This window comes from Tenrec ecaudatus, chromosome 4 (assembly GCF_050624435.1).
Source record: "Tenrec ecaudatus isolate mTenEca1 chromosome 4, mTenEca1.hap1, whole genome shotgun sequence".
Lineage (NCBI taxonomy): Eukaryota > Metazoa > Chordata > Mammalia > Afrosoricida > Tenrecidae > Tenrec > Tenrec ecaudatus.
Window position 1 is genome coordinate 191,352,362 of NC_134533.1, and position 25,509 is coordinate 191,377,870.

General features: G+C 41.8%; 1 protein-coding gene across 1 annotated transcript in view; it reads right to left on the reverse strand.

Annotated features, from left to right (window-relative positions):
• The window catches only part of RAB5A (RAB5A, member RAS oncogene family), a 28,675-nt gene extending 13,764 nt beyond the window's left edge, over positions 1 to 14,911 (reverse strand). Inside the window, exons 1-2 of the mRNA XM_075547172.1 lie at positions 14,531 to 14,911; positions 10,696 to 10,947 (exon numbers count right to left, since the gene is read on the reverse strand). Coding sequence (XP_075403287.1) covers positions 10,696 to 10,858 — 163 coding nt within the window. The 5' untranslated portion in view covers positions 10,859 to 10,947; positions 14,531 to 14,911. The remainder of the gene's footprint in view (positions 1 to 10,695; positions 10,948 to 14,530) is intronic.
• Positions 14,912 to 25,509: the final 10,598 nt, after the last annotated feature.

The window sequence follows — 25,509 nt, forward strand, 5'->3', positions numbered from 1 at the left end:
TTTTTTTTCCTAAGAGGTTCTCTATCTCCAACTATTTTTTTTTTTTTTTTATCTCCAACTATTTTTTAAAAGACAGTTTCATCTAATGGTTTTTCTCTTCCAAATAACCCAAGGATAAAGTCCTTTTTTTTTTTTACTATCACAGCTTGGCAGCTACTCTTAAAGGGCACCCAACAACCAGAATATAAAGTAGTTGTATGTCACTTAGAAGATATTCACTATTAGTTGATTAAGGAGCAAACACAAACATTAAATGCCCAACAATAAAGGACATGGATCAAACCCACTGTCAACACGACGACACAGGACAGAACTACGTCACAGGGTTTCTAAGACTGCAAATCTTTACATGTTCATCTTTCTCTCAAGAAGCTAGTAGGTTCAAACCACCACTCTGGGGGCAGCAGCCGACATGATATCCAGGGCGGCACCAAGGTTCCTTTAATGACATGCAATTTTATTGAGAACCTACAAGAGGCAGCTTCAACAAGATTGGGGAAAACGAAAAAGCAACAGAATAGTCAAACTTTTTGAAAGCCCCTCCTATAGCATAAATGAACACAGAAGTAGGTCTCTATAAAATATGATGTCATCTCATTCACAAAGGAAATGCACTGTGTGGAGATAGTCTCACCCTACGGTCACACATGGTACAGCACAACAGTGCTCTGAGCTTGGCAACGTGGCTTAGTAAGCACTCTGCATAGCTGGTTGCAGGGCAACTGGGAAGCATTTTTCGGAATTATAAATACATTTAATTTCTAACCCAAGAATAGACTTCTAGGAATTTACACTGCAGATATATTTGAAATAGGTAAGAAATGACTATGAATTGAGTTATTCACTGCAGGACTTACTCAGATGAAAATATAAAACTTATAATTTAATAACGATATTCTTAGCAATGGAATTCTGCTATCAGTTAAGAAAAATGAGGGAGCTCTTCATAAAAGAATATAGATAGATCTGATAGTGGATTTAATTTTCCAAAATGGGCTGCAACAAGATTTGCTATAGCAATTCTTATCACTTGACACTAAGACTTCTTCCTAAGAAGAACCAAGGTCTGTATCCTCTCCCTTAGAATCTGTGTAAGCCTGTGACTAGAACAGAACTGAGGCGATCTCTGTGACCTCTGGACCATTCATCCTCCCATTTGGTACTTCTGAGAACCTCACTCTCGAACCCAAGCATCATGCTTGATGTGAAGAAATCCAGGCCCATTATGGCAAGGCCATGTAGAGGCGCATGTTGAGATAATTCCAGCCCCAGCAAGCACATGCGAGATCCACAGATCCACCTTGCTAACAAGCTCATTCCTGCCCCAGGATCATGAGTGAAAAAAAAATGGTTTTAGGGCATTAAATTTTGGGGTCATTTGTTTCTAAGCAACAAATAATTGAAACTGTATTAAACTGAAAATCCTAAATATACACATACACCGGGTAGTACAGATCTGGTCTTTCAAATTATGTAAAAAGACTATCTAGGTTTGCATATAATAGAATTTTCCAAAGATAAACAACAAAAGTGGCTAACATTGCTTCTGGAGAGAAAACCTGTGTGGCCAAGAGATGGGAGGCTTGTACAAAGGGTACCTCAAAACCAGAATTGCACTGGGCAGAGATTTTGTAGTACACATTTTTCCCCATTAGGGAAGCATCAACCAACTCACTGTGAGTTAGTGTACCCAGTGGCATAGCCTGGAAAGGTTTTCTCTGGTCACAGGGAATTTTTTCATGAGAGCAGTTTCATTCAAACGTCGCTTTTTGTGATGGCCAATTTACGAGAATAGCATGTGGCTGTGAAACTTTATTTCCTGCTTGGGAAAAACACTGCAGAAAGTGCTGTGATGGTGAACACAGCATACAAGGCCAGCGCTGTGGGGAAAGCACAAGTGTACGAGTGGTTTTCTCGTTTCAAAAAAGGTAAACTGTCGATTGTTGATAAACCTCATTTGGACATCCTTCTACTTCCCCAAGAAATGAAAATGTTGACGCATAGTGCATTTGGAGTTCGTTCCGGTAGGTCACACTGATAATAAAGCTTTCTATTTAGAGGTTCTGAAAAGAAAGCATAACAGTGTACAACAAAAAAGATTTGATTTGTGGTAGACAGGGGACTGGTTTTGTCATCCTGAAAATGAACCTGCTCAGTGTTCCAGTTTTGGGGAAAAAAAAACCAACAGCATGTCTCCCTTGCCCCATGCACCTTACTCATCTGACCTTACTCCGTGTGACTTCTTTTTGTTTCTGTAAATGAAGAGGGACATGAAGGACAGCAATTTGAAGTAGAAGAGGTGAAGTAAAAGACAAGGGAAGAGCTGTCAGCCATCCAAACAGATGTGTTCAAAAAATGTTTCCAAAAAATGGAATTGCAGATTTGACAAATGTTTTAAATGTAATGGAGAGTACAGATAAGAGCTGGAAACACAGGGAATCCAGGACAGATAAATCCCTCAGGACCAATAATGAGAGTAGCAATACCAGGAGGTTAAGGGGAAGGTGGGATATTAAGGGGGAACTGATCTCAAGGACAGGCAACAGAAAAGTAGATGAAGGGAGACGTCGGACAGTGTAAAACATGACAAAATAATTGATAAATTATCAAGGGTTCATGAGGGAGGGGGGAATGGGAAGGAAGGGAAAAAATGAGGAGCTGATACCAAGGGCTCAAGTAGAAAGCAAATGTTTTGAGAATGATGATGGCAACAAATGTACAAATGTGCCTGACACAATGAATGTATGTATGGATTGTGATAAGAGTTGTACGAGCCCCCAATAAAATGATTTTAAAAAAAGAAAATAAACTTCACAGAATTAAAAAAACAAAAACAAAAGAAGACACAGCTTTGGAAAAAAACTCCATGTGGGGGGAAGGTACCCCCTTGTAAATCTTTTTAAAGTTTTCTAACTTAAAACCACGAAATAATTAAAATACACAAGGGCACGAGTGTAAATGACGTAATAAACACTGGTGTAAAGACTAGATTAACTTGGCAACATGGGCAAGTTGCCAAGTTTAAAATCTCCCCTTATACTTTCAACAAAACTTTCCTTGATAAATAATGACTTCCACATCTGCCAAGGATTCCCTGCGTGGTTAAAGTTCTGGGCTGCTACCCCAAACTGAGAAGTTCGATCCTTTGCACAGGCACTGTGACAGAAAGGTGTGGGAATCCTTACGGAAAAGCACCCACTGCACACTCTCTGGAGGAGTTCTACTTGGACATTGGATCACCACGAATCTGAACCCAGTGGCAACTTGATTTCTCTCGCTCAAATACCGCACCTTATATGACAGAAAGCTTGTCATTGCGCACCTTTCAAAATTTTAACCTTTCTGCTGTAACAACTTCTTCAGCAAAAAATTCAGAGGAAAGGGAAAAAATTCTCTCACACACTCTCATACTCCCACTTTTGAATTCTGTAACACAGATGCATAGTCCTGAAGAAAAATACCTTAAACCCAGTTGTAATTTAGTTACAAAACTTTAAGTTACTTAAGCTTCCTTGTCTTGGTTTCTTCATGTATAAAAGAATTATTTCCACCAATAGCATAGTACAGGCTATATGACACTTCTGACACCTCCCAACGCCCTGCGTAGGGAAATAAATGGGGCTAGTGGAGGCATTTCACCTCCCACGCAGCAATCCTGGGCTTAATACCAAGTCAATGCGACCGTAGGGCAGCCGCCACCCATCTGACTTGCTGTGAGACTGAACAGCCTGCAGGAGTGACCAGGCTCAGACAAACCAGGATGAAGCAACTGACAATCTACTGGTAAAAAACAATCAGCCAATAATAACCCCATGGATTACAACAGTCTGATATGTATGAGTCTGTCACGAGTTGGGCACAGCCAACCACACATCTTATAACCACCATTTATGTTCTACAAGTCCCACTTGTCTAACATTTACAAATTACTTGGGTGCAACATATGAGAAAGGTAAAATTCTCAAAGCTCCATTCAAATATTAACGGAATTTATGTGCAAAGATTATACATATTATACTTCAAAGAGTTGAAAGCAGCTAAATGGGACATCCTACTTTGTACAACAAAGAACTATGCCAAATAAAGAGCTTTATGGGGGGAGGGGAGACTGTGGGGAAGACAAAAAAGGTCAGTGGAGTATTTCACTCTCTGCAAGAGAAATCTTAAAAATATGGCTACTTGTGATGGTAAAGGAACCCTGGGTGGTAGAATGGCTTGAGTTCGTTACCCACAAGGGCAGCAGTTGAAACCTACCAGCTATTCCAGTGAAGAAATGAAAGCTGGCTGCTCCTGTAAAGATTTAGTCTTAAAAACCCTATGAAGAATTCGATTTCATTATATTGGGCTCTATGAGTTGGAATTACTTGGTGGCAATTCATGAGGGACACGCTCATGTTCACAATGATAACTTGCCGTGGTTGACAGGTTTGGGACTCAGCCTCAGTGGTTGAGGGGCTAAGCCTTGGCCTAGTAACCACAGAGTCAGCAGTGCAAACCCACCAGTCACTCCTCAGGGGAAGATGAAGCTGCCTGCTTCTGTCAAGATTTATAGTTTAGGAAACTCTGAAACAGAGTCATTGAAAGTCAGAATCAATTTGGGTTTTTATGAGTAACTATGACGTCATGTGCCTTTTGTAAGGACTGAGAAAAGCTGAGACTGTCTGTAGGGGAACAAATGGTTTGAGGAGTAAATGAAAGATTAGCTGTTTGAACCAACTCAGAGGCATCTTGGAACACAGGCCTTGCGATCTCCTTCTGGGGAAAAAAAAAAAAAATCAAACTCACTGCCATCGAGTCAATTCCAACTCAAAGTGATCTCGCAAGACGAAGTAGAAGTGCCCTTGTGGGTTTTTTACAGGTGTAGAAAGTCTCATTTTTCTCACAGGGGCTGGTGGTTTTGAACTGCTGTCCTGGGGGTTGGCAGCCCAACACGTAACCAGGGTTGCTTCCTGCTTCTGACAGGGGCCTAGAAAATCCTCTGGAGCAGTTCAGCCCTCCACGTGGAGCCACTCTGTGTTGGCATCAACTGGCTGGGAACTAACAACAACGGTCACACAGCATCAGACTCCTCTTTTCTTTTAGACTCCAGTAAGCACGTGCAGTCATCCCCTCCTGTCGAAACGGAGGCTAAAAAGCCATGAGAGACTAACTGGCATCCATGCTTCCCCACCTAGATAATCTTGAATATTAATAAATGCCATTTAGCAACATTTATTTAAATATGGTTTTGCCACATTGATAAAAACACTTAGGATTATTCTCATCACTTAATATATAATTTAAGTTATACACATTCTCCTCCTAAGGAACTTAGTAATGACTGTATTTTCACACAAGCTGGATTATGCCTTTTGCGTTTTTGTGTGTAGAAGCCAATAGTGCCCTCTCATCACAAGTTCGTTTTTACTACAACATGCAGGGGGGAGCATAGCATGCTTATGAAAACATCTTATAAGGCTATTTTCCAAAAAACACGCAGATAGTTTTAGAATGTCATTGATGAGTTCACAATAAAATCCTTTTAATATATATTTATTATGTATTTACTATTTGTCTTGTGGAGAAAAAATGAGGGCAGGAAGATCTGCTGGGAATTTAGGCTTATTTTAGCAAGTGGTAGGTAATACCACTTTTGCATACCTTTAGTAAATACACAATCAGAAAAGATTGCAATGTTTAGTGCCTCCTCTCTAAGCCATGAGGATATATGTGATACAGTGTCAGAAATGTGGCACATTTGCTGAGGAAATCATTGAGAAAGTCTGTTGCCCAGTTTTTAACAGAATAAAACCAGCAAATTAGTGACTCCATAGAAGCAGTTCATAAGGTATGATGAGTATCTCAAATACCCTTTGTCTCATAAATCAAAATGCATTACTGATATATATAGCTTGTTCACTGCGTCTTCTGCTCTTTCTCAGAAGTACTTTTAATTTAAAACAATATTCAGATACAGAATAAAGGCACATTAAGTAAAATGAATATAGAGAGGACAACTATATAAGCAAGTCTTTCCGAAAGCTAAGGAAGTCTTTCTGAAGGGTGATATTATATTAGAAAGTTTTTAACTACAAGGACAACAAGGTATTGCATCAATTCAATTTTTTGGCTGGCTATTTTTGAAGTCGATTTTTGTAATCTGCATACATTTCAGAAAACTTAAAAAAATAACTTAGTTAATGTGGACATCAAACATTTAATGTAATGTACATGGCTACCCACAGATAGGCAAGGACAATATTAAGAATCTGATACAGGATTTTAAGAAGCTGGCTTATTATCAACATAAGCAAATTTGCAGAACTTCGTTTATAAATTCAAACTCTAAAAGCAAGTGCTATTCATCAGGTACAATAATCACTATTTCAAAGTAATCACATGTCACAACAATACGAAAATTATCAAGTGATAAAATGACTCAGCGAAAAGTAAGGGTGGTGATGATAAGGATAACAGCTAATATTTAATATGCATTTTTTCTGTTCTGAGTATCCTGTTAAAAAATTACACGTATTATTTCTTTTCATTCTTATGAGTTAGGCATATTTCATATATTCGGAAAGAACCCTGGGCGTGACTTCCTTAAACTCATGCATCAGGAACAAGCTAGAAACTCATTACTAAAAACAATTCTGAGGCAGAGTCCTCTCTCTTAACTACATTGTAAAAATCTTCACAAAGTACTGGCCATAAATTAGTAAAAAGTAAAATAATGTGCTAGTAACTTAAAACTCGATAATAATTTTTAAAATTCCATTAGATCTTGAGTCTGAAAAGGAAACACACCAGACTTGTGCGGATGTTGTATGTGGAAGTAGAATGAATGAACTTTCTTCTTCCAGGAAAAAGTCAAATAACCGACTCAGAACTGTCAGTCACTGACACAGTGGGAGTGGTCTGATGTTGACAGAGGAGGTAAGGGCACACGGGGGACCATGGGAAAAGGCTCGGCCCTCTGCTTCGGAGAAGTCAGACCCTGGACATTCTATGGAGCAGAGCTCCACTCTGACGCACATGGAGCCACACAACTGGTGGGACAAGTCTGAAAAATGTAGGCACTCCAGTCAGGGGTAAGAATGGCTGACGCTTAAATTCCTAAATTTTGTGTGTAAACACTAATACTGAAAACTATGGATCCTCTAACTTCCTTAGTACAGAAGAGCAAAATATTACTGATGGCCCAGAGCACAGGTTGGAGCTTTCTTACATCAGCCCCGCAGAGGGGTAACAGTGTAGCAGAAAAGGGTTCCCACACAGAGATACAGGTAGATAACATGAACATACTAATATCGGCATTAGTTCTCAGGTTGCATGAAAAGTTATGCTCAGAAAAAGCCTAAAAAATCATAAGTTAGTTTAAAAACTGATCATGGAGATGATTATACAACTCTTTTTGGTGAGACTGAACTATTTAATTGTATGATTGATTGATAGTTGAATTATAAGCTAAGAGAACTGTTGGGGGAAAAACAAAAAAAACTCATAGTTCAAAAATAAAAAAGAAGAAAAGCAATTATTCTATTTGTGGGAGAACCAACTATGTCATAAACTATATCATATGTGAAATCGACTACTCAGCGCATGTAAAGCACAGCTCAAACTGTTAAGGTGTGTCAGAATCCCATGGATTTGTTCAAACTTCAGATTTTTGACCACTGGCCCCACTGTGAGTGGTTTGACTCAGTAAAGGAATTTGCATTTCTAACAAGTTCTCAGACAATGTAGATGCACCTGGGCAATACTACCCCCTGGGGTGGGGACACTAGACCAATTCTGGATTATGGTTTATAGTACAAAGAGTAACTGAGCAATCCCTTGCAAAGAAAAACTTTTGCACTACAACCTATAGTCCTGGATAGAACATTGTTATCTGCTTTTGCAGCTCTGAGCCATTCTAGCATCCCACAGAGAGCAGTTTGACAAACTATAAACTAAGGCTCCCAAATCACAACAATGCACCAAAAAAACCTCAACACTATGTTAGCAACACGGCCCTGAATAGTGCCCCTGAGCTAGCTTTAGCTCAATAGCAGCAATTCCCAAATTGCTAAATGGCAAGTCTTCCTTCCTTCAGAGTGCTAAGAAGCAAAGATGGGGGTGGGGTAAGAGACCAACAGCTATTCTAAATCAAGTCGGATGAGTATGAGAAGGCACGATGCTGTTGGGGAGTGCCCTCAGTGGTTCCGACTCATAGCAACCCCGTGGGGTTTGTTTTGTATGAGGAGCCACACAAACCACAAGAGACCTTTGACATTCTTGATGAAGGCATTAAGAATGGAGAATTCACAAATTCACTCTCAAGAATGTAAAGCATATCATTTCTACTCTAGTACACAATCAAACAGATAAATTAGTGCACTCCTTAGAACTCTAATGTAGCTAGATAAAAGAAGTACAGTAAAGATAATGGAAATACAAGTACTTGGCCAGGTTCTTTGTCAGAAAACTTCCACCACACATCAACCAAAATACTTCTTATTGTATTTTTATGAAAATCACACACGTACTATGCATTTCCTGCAAACCAGTCAGCTCCCGGGCACATTGTTTTTCTATGCATCCTATGTGCGCAATATAAATGTGAGCTTATTAGTTATAAAAATGAGGTACTTCCAAGTTACGGGCCTCTGTAGTCAAGCATTAATACATAGGTTAAACTTTGAATCCATAAATGCTTAGTTTTACTTTAATTCCTCAGAGTTAAGAACTGTCAGCAAAGAGTTTAACAGAACAGTGCGCACAGCTACAATCATGGTGGCACTGTCATGCCTCCTGAAGAAATTACCATCAGGAAGATTTAACCCATGCAACCAGGAAATACATATGAAGACAACTTTTACTACAGAAAAAATAGACAATCTAACTGGTGTTAACAGAACTGGAGATACTATAACCATACGCACACAATTATAGGATATGTCTATTTATGATATACTAATAATAAAAATTAAATGTCCTTTTAAGTTATCATAAGGAAAAAAACTACTGCAGAGCCTTAGTTATTTAAGGAAGTATGGTGAAAAGAGGGTGCTGGGAGAGAAAGTTGTAGCTATCTGCTCTTGAGGAGATCTACAGGCTAAGATACACTACATAGGGTTCGCTATGAGCCAGAATCTACTCAACTCTAATGGGTAGATTTGGTGAAAAAGCGGAGACCAGCAAATTGAAATCCTAAACTTACTTGGCCGAAGTACTTTGGGAAATATTGCTACTAACAATAAGCTCCCTAGAAGCTTTACAATAATGTCCACTTTCTACACCAATTTAGTATGAATGGATATGACCGAGGAGTATTTTAAATGGCCCAATTTGCTTTCTGGGGGCTAAACCTCTTCAAGAGGAGGTGTAAGTTTCATTACCAAAGGAGAAACATCAAATGTATCAACAAAAAACTACAAAGAAGGTAAGTTATACCATACAGTAAAATAATTTTAAGCACCAAGACGTCTGATTCAAAGTAAAAGAAGTTTGGTGCATTTGATAGCTCATCAGGCAGAAGGAAAAAGATAAAATGTATGCACTGAAATGATAGTTAAGAGGTCACCAATCACAATTATGAAGGCGCTAGAAAAAGTTTGTGGAGAAATGAAATGTAAAGATAATGGAGATTTCCCACAAATTCATTGAAGCCCCTCATTTTCTGCTGAGATTACTAAAGTACACATACCACTTTTATGTTTCTATATATAGGAAACAGCCAGGGAAGTGTTACAATTCTGTACTTTCTATTTTTGTAAGCATCTAATACTAATAAAATCCCAAGTGCTAGCTTGAGCATCAATACTTAGATGCACAGTAATACAAAATCAGACTCTTAAAAGATGTGTTTGAAAGTGTCAGGCTAAGATATACATACTTAGCGGGGTGGGAGTGGGAGGTAAGAGACCCCATGTACTGTTTCATTACATCTCTTGAAAAATACTACGGAATTTTAAAATTGTATGGTTCCTCCAATATCACCTAATTCAAAGCTTCATTGGAGATTAAAAAATGAGTTATGATTAATTTCTAGATCTCATTCTTCTGCCCACAACACTGTAAGTTCCTGGTCTTTTGTCATACATGTTACCAACCCACCCCCTATTTCGTTCCTGCCACACTTTACATATTCTTCAATTTAGCCCATCTCTTCACCTTCTTCTTTCATCTTTCTTTCCAGGAGTCCATCTCCGTTTATGTCCCTTTCCAGCAATCACACCTTTTTATTTTAAACCCTATCAACATTCTTAAATAATGTTTCATTATTTCACTAAAATATTTATGAATTGGTAGAAATTAATTGATTAGTCCAGTTATGCAGAATTAGGATGTTATAATTACGTCTTTTACTATTCATTTGAAAGCCAATATAGTACCAGTATGTATTCATTTGAGGCCTCTAACCACTGTCAAGACATAGACACAAGATCAAATCTTAATTCTTGGGAGACTGACTCTATTCATGTTTGTATTTGTATTCTAGATACAATAAATTCATACACACTAGGGCTTAACTAGGAAACCACGGAGTAAAAACTACAAAGAGGTCACTTCAACAAAAATCAAGATAGTTTTTAAAGCACTATGTTTGTTCAATAGATTTTTTCTTCACTGCTGTAACCGACTTAGGCATACATATTCACAATTGTTAAGAGAAAAATATCTTTGTTAATATATATATTAATCAAGCGAAGCAGGGAAAAACAAAAATCTCACCCCCAATGGTACTCTCCTGAAATTCATGAAATTGGCCCTTCACAAAACGAAGCACTAGGCTTGATTTGCCAACAGCAGACTCTCCCAGAAGTACTAGTTTAAACTGGCATATTTTATTTCCAGTATTTGGCCCGTTGGGTCTTGTTGCTCCTCGATTAGCCATGTCCAAATTTGATAAAAGTCCCTAATTTCAAACTTTAAAATGAACGTCCAGGATGCAGGGTGCCGAGTTTTCTTGTTGGAGGTAGTAACCTATAAGGAAACAAATACCAAGCAATTAAATACAGAAATTAGTAAAACAAGGCAAATCTAATATTAATTACCTTAAGTAAATTTTACCTCTTTCTGGACATTCAATGTCATTTAGTTGTAGCCATCAAACTACCTTTTAAATAAAATAACGTAAAAACATCAAATTTGAGTCTAAAAAGACAAAGCGGTGCATAAGGAAATGCGGTAGTGCCCGGCTGTCAAAAGATATAATCTGGGGTCCTATAGGCTGGAAGATAAACAAGGGGCCATCTAACTGAGAAACAACAAAGCCCACATGGAAGAAGCACACCAGTCTGTGAGATCACAAGGCGTGGATGGGATCAGCTATCAGGCATCAAAGACTTAAAAAAAAAAATCATAGGATTGTGAATATGGGGGAGTGAGAAGTGGGGGACCCAGGGCTCATCTGTGGGAAATTGGACATCCCCTTGCACAGGGTCTCGGGGAGGAGACAAGCCAGTCAGGGTGCATATGCTGTGCAGCAACGATGAAACATACAATTTTCCTCTAGTTCTTCAATGCTTCCTCCCCCCACTATCATGATCCCAATTCTACCTTACAAATCCGGCTGGACCGGAGGATATACACTGGCACAGATAGGAAGTGGAAACACAGGGAAATCCAGGACAAATGAACCCCTCAGAACCAGTGGTGAGATGGCGATGGAGGGAAGGTGAGGGAGAAAGGGAGAACAGATTACAAGGATCTACATATGACCTCCTCCCTGGGGGATGGACAGTGGAGAAGTGGGTGAAGGAAGACGTCGGATGGTGTAAGATATGACAAAACAATAATAACTTATAAATTATTAAGGGTTCATGGGGTAGGGGGAAGTGGGGAGGGAAGGCAAAAATTGAGGAGCTGATACCAAGGGCTCAATAGAAAATGTTGTGAGGATGATGGCAACGTATGTACAAATGTGATCGACACAATGGATGGATGGATGGATTGTGGTAAGAGTTGAGTACAAGCCCCCAATAAAATGATTTTTAAAAATTCAGTCTAAGATCATGTCGCAATTTTCACTATTCTCTAACACTAACATTTATTAAAGGCTCAATTCTGTGCATAGTTAACACAGCAGCTCAACAATCCAATAACAATCCTTTTATGTGAAGATACAAAAGCACAGAGGCTAAGCATCTTGATTTGGGTCACATGTTTATTGTGAAAGAGCTACGAAAGAGGCTTCAAATCTAGGCACAGCTACAGAGGTGGCTCACAGTTGAGGTTTTGGGCTAAAAATTTTGAGAATAAAGAAGCTAATAGATGGAAATCTAGAACAGTTCCCCTGGTACTTCAAAACTACGTGTTTTTATTAACATTACATTTTAAGGTCTGACACTGTGTCTAGTGGCTAAAAGCCTTGAAACTTGTTTCTTCATCTGCCTAGGAACATCACACAAACATATTACCAGTGGTTCTCTGTCATAGGATTATCAGTTAGTTATTTGCTGACACTTCCCTAAAGCGTCATTAAAATGAGAGGGGCTTCAAAAAGTTTGTGGGAAAACGGACTTAAAAGGGAATGTTTCCACGAGTTTTGATGCTCTTCCTTTTTCCACTACTTCCTACTTAGCAAATCATTAAAAAAAAATTCTCTGGGTGGCAAGTTTCTATGTCTTCTCCTATCATTATCTAATAATGTTAGTTTTCAATCTAATAAAAACTAACGATAATACTTTCATAAGACTTTTTTGAAGATGATCTCCTTCCTAAAAGCCCAGTTCTACTTTATTTAGCCACCCCACATAGGAAATTTCACTTTATGTAAAACTGAATTGATACATCACACATTCTTGATAAGGTCATTAACATATCCAAGAAGGACAACTTTAAAGAGCTCTTACCTTTAGTACATAGTGAAATATTTACAAATTTTATGACAGGATGTCTGAAAGTTGCTTCCAAATGAGGGTATAAATATACTTAGATGGCTATTAGACAGCTGAGGCTTGTAATGGGTTCATTATAGTATTCTCCTTACTGTTGTATTATGTTTAAATTTTTCCACAGTAAGAAACAAACCAAAAAACCACTTTGAGAAATACAAAGACTGAGGGCCAATTCCGGTCATATTAATTCAGGACTGGGTAAGTTCTTTCATTTCCGAACCATTGTTTCTGAAAAACTTATGCATAACTGGTATGAAAATTAAATGAGACAATATATCACATGGACTGTAAAGGCATTAGACCTTTAAGTAATATTACAGGTAACAGCAAGGGAAACTCGCCTCAATTGTTTGTTCTGTTACCCATTGAGGAGCAAACAATTAGTTTCAAAGGACAGCATGCTGAGAATTTCTACGTTATTTCCCCAAACCAAGGGAAAACACTAGTCTTAGAAGACTGATTTAGCTCTGCCTTGAAAGGGTTAAAGTTGCTGGACTATGGTTAGCCCATGGGTCGCAAATAGGAAACAGCAAAATATATTCGATTATAAATACACACTTGATGTAACATTAAGATAAAAAATTACTTCGTCTGCGTTCATTTGGGTTCACTACTGTTCGAACTTTTGTCTGTATTGCGAAACAAGGCATTTGGTATTAATATGCACTTGAATCATCTGAAAATACTTAGCATTTCAGGATTGCAAGCCCTTCCGGGGGCTCTTTGATTAAAAAAGTTCTACAACTAACAGCTAACACCGAACGGGCAATCTATTTTTCTTAAGGGACCGGTTTATGTACTTCGCTCACAACGACCCTGTGAGCTCTATATGACCCCAGTTTTACATTCCGCAGAAAAGCCTCTGCCCCGTCCTGGGGATCCTGTTAACGAGGGGGAAAGCAGCGAACTCAACACTCAGGTTCCACTTAATAAAACAAAAGCGCCAGAGAGATGCATTTCGAAGTCCTGAGCTTCTCAGAAAAGTCTAAACGTCCCAGGGAGGTAAGTAACCAGCGTCCAGGGGACAAAACACGGGGGCAGGCTTCGTGGTCTCTACCCACGGACGGCAGTCGGCGTCCAGGTGATCTTGAGTGGCTCCGAAACTGCGGCTCGCCACACGCTCCAGACGAGACAGGCGTCTCCAGACAGCCCGTTCGGCGGAGCTTCCCCACCGCAGCCCTAACGTGACTCGCCGGTGGAAGTAGAAGGTGGGTGGAGCTCGCCCACAATCACACCTGCCGTAGGCCCGGGTCCTGCCCGTGGAGCACATCAGTAGTTGCTACCCAAGTCCAGAGCGCGGGACCCACGGGGCCTGCCAGGCCCCGCGGCGGTCGCCTCCACCCGCCGCCCCGACAGCCCGGCCCGCCTCCCACCCGGACCTCCCGGGCGGCCCGGACAGACGCCAGGCGGAGCCGCGGCCTCCAGTACTCTTTCCACGTCGCCATCTTGAGAAGGGAAAGGGTGACACCCGTCGCTCCCTCAGCCAGTCCCCAAATCCTGGTCCATGGCGGAAGAGTCACCGGAGCAGACGCCAGGGTACCCCGACTGTGGGCCACAGCCCCGGCACGCTGGAGGGGCGGGGGGGGGGGCACGGCCAGCAGGGGTGCAGGCCGACTGGCAAGCCGGGGTCCGAGTGGCGCTGACAGGGAAGGGGTCTGTTTAGTTACCTGAGAGTGCAGCACGGGGTTCGTGGGGCCGGCGCTTCCAAGCAGCAGATCCTCAGCGCGGCCCGAAGGATGAAACTGAGGTCGAGGCTGGGCCTTGGGTGGCAGCGTCTCCTCCTCGCGCCGCTCCCCTCAGACTGGACGGTGCGGGGCTCTCGCCGCTGGTGTCGCCCCCGTCGGGCTCCGTCTCCGCCTCTCCCCGCTCCGCCTTCTTCTTTCCTTTCTCCTCCTCCACCGCCGCCGGCGATCGGGTTCCGACGACTTCTTCCTCCTCTTCCTCCTCCGCCCGCCTCTGCCTCCTCCCCTTAGGCCGGCCGCCGGCTCCTTCACAAACCAAAACACAAACACTCAGGTCCCAGCCCGGGAACCACTTCCGCCGACCGGCGCCGGCCCCGCCGCCACGTCGCTGCACGTAGAGAGCTACGCCGAGGCGTCACTTCCGGTCGCCGCCAGGCTGCCTTCTCCGTCCGCTCTCCCGCCTCCTCTCAAAGCCCCGCCCATCCCGGGCACGTTCGCGGGGTGGATGTGTCACGTGATGCCCGCAAGCGGCTGGTGTCCAGTCTGGCTGCTTCTGACCCTCCCCCAGCCCAGGCGCGTGTGGCCCCACCCTCGCGCTGGCGCCTTTGTTATCTGAGCTGCGATGGCAGGCTCCCTCCGTGGGCGGAGGCGGGTGTCACTCCCTTCTGGCCTGGCTGGGAGAAAGGCCGAGGGAACTGAATTTGTTCGAGCCCACCCTGGTTGCGTAGTGCTTCCGTGTGGGTTGCTAACTGCAGTGTCAGCAGTTCGAAACCATCAGCCACTCGGTGGGAGGAAGATGAGGCTTTCTACTCCCATAAAGAATTACAGTCCCAGAAACCCATAGGATCATTATGATTCGGTGATGATGACGGCTCCTGTCGCCTCCTGAGCAACTAGGTTAAGGGTTTTTTTGGCTTACCGCCTCCCATATAAGATCATTATGATTCGGTGATGACTACGGCACCCTATTAATATTAACTTACAGCCTGTCACCTCCTGAGTAACTAGGTTGGGCCTTTTGGCTTACCGCCTCCCTACTAAGTGCTTCCAGGAGTTATCCCATTTAATTCTTTGACTACTTGGTTTTCATTTTGATACGAACTTGTTTCTCTGACCTCCCTACATCAGAATATTATTAGTTCACCAGAGAGTCCCGTACAACTGTAAACCGGGTGTCTTTCCCTGTGCTTGGCACCCAGGTGTCTTCATTCATGGCTATGGAATGAATGAGGCGGGCCTGTTCAACCAGTGAAGAATTTGAGTCACAGACACTGAGTAATTTGTCCAAGGTGGCCAAGTTGTTGATGAAACTGTGTTCTAATCTGCTGACTGGTTCAGAACCTGAGATCTTTAACAGCTCTTGAACATTCCCTGGGAAGCCCACCTGAGATATCCACAACGTCCATAGATTTTTAGGTTGCTGAAGGGAAGCTTCCATTTCAAATCCATCAGAGTGGAAAAAAGAAGCAGTCAGCTTCCATAAAGATTAAAGCCTTGGAAAGTCTTATAAAAGGACATGCTATTGTCTTTGAAGTATACCAGTCTTTCAGATCAACAACGCAGTTACTAATCAGAAGAACATAATGTATCATCCCTAAATGGTATTTGTGGCACTTTATTCCAAAGAGGCTGTTACATTATGCTGTTACTCATGGTAATATCTCTAGGACCGTCCCAGGGACAATCAGGAAGTAGGATATGTCACATCAATTTTGGCATGTCAACAGATTGTTCAAAGCCCACATTTTTCTGCCTGGTACATACTTCTTTGTAACTGGCATTAAGAGCTTCTCCGTTTCCCCAGCCTTGAAACTACATAGTTACTACACAATCATCTTCAATTCTTTTTTGTTTCCCTAATAAAGCATTGTCCCTTCTATCAAACATTCTCATCTTAAAAGCTTAGCTCTAATCCCCAAACCTGGGCCCCAAACCACACGTACTGCCACCAAGTCCATCTTGATTCATAGAGGCCCTGATTCCTAGGACAGAGTAGAACTGCCCCCTGTGGGCTTCCAAGATAGTAAATCTTCATGAGAGTAGAAAATAGCATCTCTCTCAAAGATGGTTTTGAACTGCTCACCTTGTGGTTAGCACCCAAACTGGCATCCGTGCAGTCTCGCCTTTTTAAGGTGCCCTGGTAGCAAAGGGGAAAAATGTTGGGCCTCTGTCAGAAGGTCAGCAGTTTAAACCCACCAGCTGCTCCACGGAAAGAAGATGAGGCGGTGTACACTGTAAAGATTGGCAGTCTTGGAAACCCAATGGGGCAATTTGATTCTGCCTTACACTGTCTGTAAGTTGGGATCGACTTGACAGCAATGGGTTGGTTTGATGGCATCCATGTAAATCATTCAGATAGTAACGAAAAGGCCCGTGGCTGCTCCAAAAAAGAAAACCCAAACCGAAAATAAAACAAAGTCAACGGCCCTGGAGTCCATTCCCACTCCCAGTGACCCATGTGACAGAATAGAACTGTCCTCGTGGGTTTCTGAGAGTTGAAAATCAGAAATCATTATCAGAGTTGAAAGCCTCATCTTTTTCTCACAGAGTGGCAGTAGCCCATCATGCCAGCTGGGCTCCTTTAAGGGAGAAAAGACCTGGAAGCATACTCCCCCAAAGATTATAGTCTAGTGTTATGTGTGCAGTCAATTAATATGGTCCTTCTAGAGTAACTCCTTATGTGATGTATTATAATTCTGGACGCTGTGCTTGTGACTATGATCCTATTTTGGAGAGAGTTCTCTTACAAAATTAAAACTCATTACCACCAAGTGGAGGATGTCAACTCAGAGTAACCCTACAGAACAGCGTGGAACTAACTGCCCCTGTGAGTTGTCAAGACTCAACTGCTAACAGGAGTAGAACGCTCTTTCTCTCTCTCTCTCCCCCTCCCTCTCCCTGTCTCTCTCTTCCCTTTCCTCATGCCTTTACCAAATAACTCCTACAAAATAAACCAAAAAAGGAAAGAAATAGTCATACTCTTTTAACAGTTATATTGGCATATAATTCACGTATCATACAATTCTATAGTTCAATCATACCAAGAAGAGTTGCACAATCATGACCAGAATCAGGTTTAGAATATTTTCTTCTTTCTTGCGCTGTTATTTTCTCACCATTTCTTCCTAACCTCCCCTGGCACACCATCAACAAACCATTTACTGTCTCCATAGACTTACCTATCCTGGATTTCATATGAAAAATATACCAATGAAAAAATAATAATAATTTATAAATTATCAAGGGTTCATGAGGGAGGGGGGAGCAGAGAGGGAGGGAAAATGAGGAGCTGATGCCAAGGGCTCAAGTAGAAAGCAAATGTTTTGAGAATGATGAGGGCAACAAATGTATACATGTGCTTGACACAATAGATATATGTATGGATTGTGATAAGAGTTGTATGAGCACCCAATAAAATGATTTAAAACAAGAGGTGTAAGAGCACCCAATAAAATGATTAAATAAAAAATATTGACATAAAAAAGAAAAATGTACCCCCAAATCCTAACAACAATAACAAAGTAAGACAATATAACAACAATAATATATAATCGATCACGGATTCTTGAGGGTGGGAGGGTGAGGGAGGGAGGGGAAAAAAGAGGAGCTAATATCAAGGGCTCAAGTAGAAAGAAATTGTTTTGGAAATGTGATAGCTACATATGTACAAGCGTGGTTAATACAATTGAATGATGCATTGTTAGATTTGTAAGATCCTCCAGTGAGATTATTAATTTAAAAATAATTATAACAAAGTAAAACAGAAAAAATCAATCAAAAAGAAAGTTGACAATATCAAAAACTTAGGAGCAACTTGAAGATAACTAGAGAGTGTGGCTTAAGATCTCATCCTTCTGTGTTAGTGTGGGTACTTTAGAGAAACAAATCCACAGAAACTCATGTATAATAAGAAAGAGTTCTATATAAAGGTTAAGTGTGCATCAAAAAAAAAAAAAAAAAGGTTAAGTGCGCATCCCAACCCAGTGCTGCCCAAACCCACAAGTCCAACATTAGCGCATATGTCCGACATCAATCCACAAAGTCCTTCTCTATCTCACAAAACAGACGCAATCATGCCGACTGCAGGAGGAAAGCTGATTCAGTGAACGTGTAAGCATCTCAGCGCATGCAGGGGTCTCCACATGGCTGCTCCAGCACCCAGGACTGCATCGGGTAGGTCCATGCGGCTTCTCCTCAGGGATGTGTCACAGGAATGAGCCTTGCCAGCTGAAACAGGGAACTGGCTAAGGCCTTACCTTCTATTTTCCTTGGAGGTATGCTTGGCTAAAAGGCAAAAGCCATACCTCCACGAAAGCAATTCCTCAGTCTCTAAGAGTCATCCATGACCCCTGGTGGCTTAGTGGCTATGAGTTGGGCTAACTGCAAGGTCAATGGTTTAAAATCACCTCCCCACTCTCCCCCACCCCCGCTGTGAGACAGAACGATGAAGTTTTCTACTCCCATACAGGTTACAGTTTGTGAGATAGTTAACGTTTATTGTGCCAACTTGGCCAATGAACACATGTGGGATTAAATGAAAGGTGGAGAGATAAATGGCTCCGTGAGCCTCGCCTCACTTGTCTCTTGATCTTTGATCATCAGACCAGTGTGTGGCTGCCTTGCTTGTTCTCTGCCTCCATTTGCAAGCTACACATCTGTGGGACACCTAACCCATGGACTGTGTCGCTATAAATTGAGGTTCCTTCAAGACATGCTTTGTCACACCATTAGAATTTATATCTCTTGAGCTGGGGACGGTCGGACCCTGTCATCTGGCTGACTGTTGGTGACCCGCCTTCCTGTTTGCTGCCTGTGGCCGGATAGCCTGAATTGCTCTTCAGAGTACTACCAGAGGTCCTAAAACTTGAAGGACTGCCAGTGTCTCACAACTGTCTCACGAGAGTGAGTTGCACTGAACCATTTGTATTACTTGATAATTTAATTAATTGTCTATTTCTTATGTTATATATTTATCTATCTGTATAAATATATAGAGAATTATTAGCGTTCTGGTTTTGTTTCTCTAGAGAACCCTATCTAACACAGTTTGCAAACTCATAAGGGCAGTTTGCATTGACATCGACTCAATGGCAGTGAGTTTAAGAGCCATCTGGGACACAGAGAGGAAATCCCAGGAAAGTTGGAAAAGCAGATCCAAGATGTTTATGTCTCAACCTTGAGACTCTCAAGTGGCAGAGGCCACCAGATTCAGAGATATGCCAGAAACTGTCACAGAGGCTCTGCAGAGCAGTGCTGGGAATATGAGGTAACTTCTCCTTATTTGGCCTGAGCCCAAGACTATGGGACCGTGAGACTGAGCATCAGGCAGGCTGGCTTCCTGGCTCACAGAGGCAGCAGCTAGGAGACCACATGACTGAGAGGCTGAAAACCACAGAGAGATTCGGTGGTTGGCTGGAAAGAGGTGTTTCTGTGGACTAAGAACTGCTCTTACCATTTGCTGATTTTGACTCGTGCTAACCTATGAACGTCCCTAATAAGCCTCTTTACTTGTGGATATTGTATCTGTGTGTGTGTAGTCCTGATGAATATTAGAACCTAAATGTTTTCATTTAGTGTGGTCTATAGTGTGGTTTGAGACGATGCACTAGGGAATCATATGGGGCATTTCGATTCTGCTGATAGGGACCACCAGGAGTCAGAATCTATGCAAAGCACAGAACTCCAACTGGCTTTTAAAACCTACTCTTCACTTGCTTCTCTTCAAAACTGCTCCATGGGTTCTCATTGCTCGATAAATAGAGCCCGAACTCTAGCTTTATTCCCAGCCCACCTTGCGTTTTCCTTCTGTATGTTCCCTTTCCCTCCAACCCTTGCTCTGTGCTTGCTAAAAAAAAAAAAAAGAGAGAGTGGACTGTACCAAACCTAACCAGCATCTGCATCACTTGATGACTTAGGCTTTCCTGCCTTGGGACCTTAGCTCACTTGTGCTCTCTATAGACCGCCATTTTGGGGCCTGCCATTGTCAGTTTCACTTCTGTTTGGATGCCAGCTTCAGTAGATGGTATCTGTGTTACTTGTGCCACATCTAACTCTCCTATTTTCCCTTGGAATTTCATAATCCTTTGCTTTACTCCTTAAAATATTTCTCCCAACATTCTACTTGAGAAAGTTCCCGGACCTTTCTCCTCAGCCCTCTATTTGCCTTAGAATTATCAAGTTCTTATGGGCCAACTATTTATGAATGCATGTATAAATAATGTAAATGAACAAATAATTTATTCATTTCAGTCCCTTACAGAGTCTAAGAGGATCTTCACGGTCACCCCCAAACCCACAGCTGTAGCGTTGATTCTGATTCAAAGTGTTCCTAAAGGCGCGATCAAGGTCAATGTCACCGAAAGGAATTACTGAAACCGAAATGAAGGCTGAGCATGATGGTGGGACAAGAGGAAAGTCAAAGGAAATAGAAGAAAGAGCTAGGAGGCAAAGGGCATTTATAAAGGCCTAAATAAAGGCATGTACATATGTAAATATATTTATATATGAGGATGGGGAAATAGATTTATGTGCATATATGTATAGGTTTAGTATTAAGATAGCAGATGGACATTGGACATCTACTCAAGTGCTCCCTCAAGGCAAGAATACTTTGTTCTGTTAAACTGGCATTCTATGATGCTCACCTTCCTGACATGATTGCTGAAGACAAAGTGGGTACATAAGCAAATGTGGTAAAGCAAACTGATGGAGCCTGGCTATCAAAAGCTATAGCATCTGGGGTCTTAAAGACTTGAAGGTAAACAACCGGCTATCTAGCTGAAAAGCAACAAAGCCCACATGGAAGAAGCACACCAGCTTGTGTGATATGAGGTGTCGATGGGATCAGTCATGAGGCATCAAAGAACAAAAAATCATATCATTGTAAATGAGGGGGAGTGCAGAGTGGGGACCCAAAGTCCATCTGTAGGCAACTAGACATCCCCTTAAGGAAGGGTCTTGTGGAGGAGATGAGCCAGTCAGGGTGCAGTGTAGCAACGATGAAACATACAACTTTCCTCTAGTTCCTAACTGCTTCTCACCCCCCACCCCCACTATACACTGGTACAGGTAGGAACTGGAAACATAGGGAATCCAGGATGAATGATCCCTTCAGGACGAGTGGTGAGAGTGGCGATACCGGGAGGGTGGAGGGAGGGTGAGGTAGAAAAGAGGAACCAATTACAGGGATCTACATATAACCTCCTCCCTGAGGGATAGACAACAGAAAAGTGGGTGAAGAGAGACGTCAGACAGTGTAAGATATGACAAAATAATAATAATTTATTAATGATCAAGGGTCCATGATGGAGGGAGGAGCGGGGAGGGAAGGGGAAAAATGAGTAGCTGATGCCAGGGGCTTAAGTGGCGAGCAAATGTCTTGAGAATGATGAGGGTAACCAATGCACAAATGTGCTTTACATAATTGATGTATGTATGGATTGTGATAAGAGTTGAATGAGCCCCCAGTAAAATGATTACAAAACATCACCTCATCAGATTTCCAAGGCTGTAATCTCTACGGGAGCAGACTGCCACAGCTTTTAAGAAGTCGTTGAGCACCAACCACTGTGCCACCAGGGCTCCTTTCGCTGAGAGAGAGATGACACAAACACTGTGACCTGAATTACATTTAGAACGTCTGAAGGAAACCTCGCAAAGAGCACACGAGATGCTGAAGTTTACATGGTGCCAGAAGCATCCATTTCCTCCTCCTCGGATATTTACTTCCTCATTCATTTCTGTCTACACGTTCTGTCTCTTCATGCTTCCTTCATGAATGTCATCCACGATGTCTTACAGTTTAGTCATAATGTTTACCTGAGAGTGTTCGCCCCAGTGCCTGCAACTGCTAAGGTCTAGTAGTAAATCTAGAGATGTGGAAAAGCCATAGCAAAGCTTGGTGCTTGTATCGCCTCTTTTTCCTGACACCAGGCAATGGTAACGGAAAAGGACTGCATTAGTCATATTTTTTTTTAAGTTAACTTTTTGTTTTTCTTTTAAACAGTTTATTGGCACACCATCCACAATCGTGCAATTCAATAGTTTGATCCTATCAAGAAGCGCATCCAGTCATCACCCCAATCAAGTTTAGAACATTTTCTTCTTCCTTGTGCTCATTGTTATTTTCTACTTAATTCTCCCAACCTGGTCTGTTATACCCTCAAGAAATTATTTTTTTGGAGGGAGGGGGGGTGAGCACAGCTTGGCTTGTCCTCCTAGAGAAAAAATTATATGTATATTTTCCAGAGGGGAGAAGTCCCTACATGGGTGCTCCCAGCTGTGGGGAGAGAGCCCTAGAAGGTCTTGGCCAGGGTGTGGGTGTGTGCATGTTTAATCATTTGTCCTGGCGTGCGGCTCCGGTCTGATCCACCCAGCCTCTTCGCTTTGGGGTGAAAGAAGGGCTCAAGAAACTATTAATCCAGTGAAAGTCTCTTTAGATTTACCGCTCCTGGATTTCATACGACAACTATAGCATCAACAACAAAAGTCACAACAATAAGGGAGTAAAAGAGAAAAAAATCAATCAAAAAGAAAAGAGAAAATGTTAAAAACTAGAACAAATCTAAAACGAGTCAAAAAAGGAACTCAAAGTTATCATTTGTAGCAAGATTTTACATTTTAACCTACCTTTGTCTTCCATGTGACTTTACAATGCTCTGCATGATACCAAGATGATTCACATCCCTAGTCTGTGGTCAAGGGAGATTCACCAGAGGCTTAATCTATGCACGGACCCTGCAAATGGATTATGGACCTCCATGGGTGCCATAACCTTCTGAAAACCAAGTTTTCATCATTTAAGCTCTGATGTCATGCCCTTCTTCACATTTGGTTTCTATTATATGTAGTCATTGGATCATACAGGTTACTGTGCTTCTTTCGTGTGGACTTAGTTGGCGCCTCTCCTGATTTTAAACTATGCAGCATCTCCTTGATCTCATGGAGCAATTGCCTCTTGTTCTGTGCATAGGCTCCCCATGAGCACAATGAAGTGTTCTGGAATTGCCATTTTTTGCAATATTATCCATATATTTCTTATGATATAGTCAAATGCCTCCCCAAACCAAGCCAAACCAAACTTGCTGCCATCGAGTTGATGCTAACTCATCATGACCCTGTAAGGCAGGTAGAAGTGGCCCTGTGATATTCCAAGACTGTAATTCTTTACAGGAGTAGAAAGCCCTAACTTTCCCCCAGTGGTTTCAAACTGCTGACCTTATGGATCACAATGTGTATTCACTACTCTGCCAGGGCTCCTTTGATCAACTCTCTTTACATAGTCACTGAGACACAGGTAAAAGTCTTTCTAATAGACTCATCCCTCAGCAAAGGTGCATCTGTTGACAGCAAGACTTCCCTCCTTCCCTGTCCTTTTCTAAATTCAGCTTAAACTTCTGGCAGTACCCTGCTGCCTACTGCTGCAACTGCTTATGAACTATCTTCAGCAAAATTTAACTTTCATGTGCTATTCATGATATTGTTTGATCATTTCTGTTGCCTGTTGATTCACCTTTTTTTTGGACGGGTTCACATATCTCTTCCAGTTGGTTTGCCAGGTACCTGTTTCCTAAATTTCTTGGTGAAACTTAATCTTTCGGTGCCCGCAGCAGTTGTTGAAACATTTCACTTGGGATTCTGTCGAGTCCTGAAGCACTGCTTTTTGCTAACACCTTCAGTGCAGCTTGGACTTCTTGCTTCAGTGTCATTTTTCCTGATCATGTTATCCCTTGCAAAATGATTGAATGCCAACCAATTCTTTTTGCTGTAAAAACTCTTACTATTCTCTAAAAGAATCTTTTTAAGTGTATTTGATGGTCGTTATCTCTACTAGAATTTAACAGAAATTGACGTATTCTCCATTGCATTCTCAGCTTTGACACACAATAGGGACTGGAAGAACTGATTTATCATTATAGACAGATGCATTAATGTATACACATGCATGAATGCCCTTAGCTATGTATAAAATCATTTAAAACAGATTTTTAACATGTGAAATAATATAATGTACTCATTTTGAATTTAGCAAGGCTGTCATAATGTTCTTACCAAAAACTATAAATTCCATTCAAATTCCATGCTAGGTGTTATATCCCCTCTAAGTGTAGAATATGACAAATATTGACCGTATGTATATACTACCACTGAAGTGTGACAGAGTAGTCTCCTGCACACACACACACACACACACACACACACACACACACAATTCTTGAAAACAAAAGTTTTAAGCCTGTCATGGTATTAAAAACCAAAACACCACCATCACTCTGCATGCTTATGTTGTTACACAGTGTGATCACAATGTTGAATTTCTTTTTAAAAGTCTAGGTATTACACTTGAAGTGTTCTCAAGAACTTTAAGATGCTTCTAGAGCACAACTGCCGAGTTATAACTTTGTAGAATTTCAAGCAGTTCTTTAGTGGTTAACAAACCAATGCACCTGGGATATGCTTCCCACGGAGGGGAGACCTGGAAGTGGTAAGCGCCAGGAAGAGTTTGCTTATTACCCGGTGACCAGCAAAACGAAGATGCCAGTGCGCAGGAAGAAGCCAGTATGGGATGTCATCCTAAAGGGACCGCGTTGCTTGGGAAATCAAAGAAAAACTGAAGAGCATTTGGTCTCTTGCCCAGCGTTCGATTGTTCAACTTATCTTGCCCCAAATTGGCCCATTTCTGGCTCTGAAAATATAGCATCTGGCCCACGACCCTAAAGAAAATGTTTCCACTCAGTCCCGTTCTGAGGTTGACTGGGTAAATCCCTGGAATGAAGGATGGATCAGACTATTATACTAGGAAGGGGCAGGGTGTGTGAGGATGGGGTGGGGGCGAGAGATCCCGCCAAGCTAGGATTGCGCGTCAAGCCCCGCCCCCGTTTCCTAGGTAACCGGGTAAACAGTCCTCCGCGTCCTTTTCCTGTAATTCCAGGTGTTCAGTAGCCAAGGGCAGGGTCCCGGTGGGG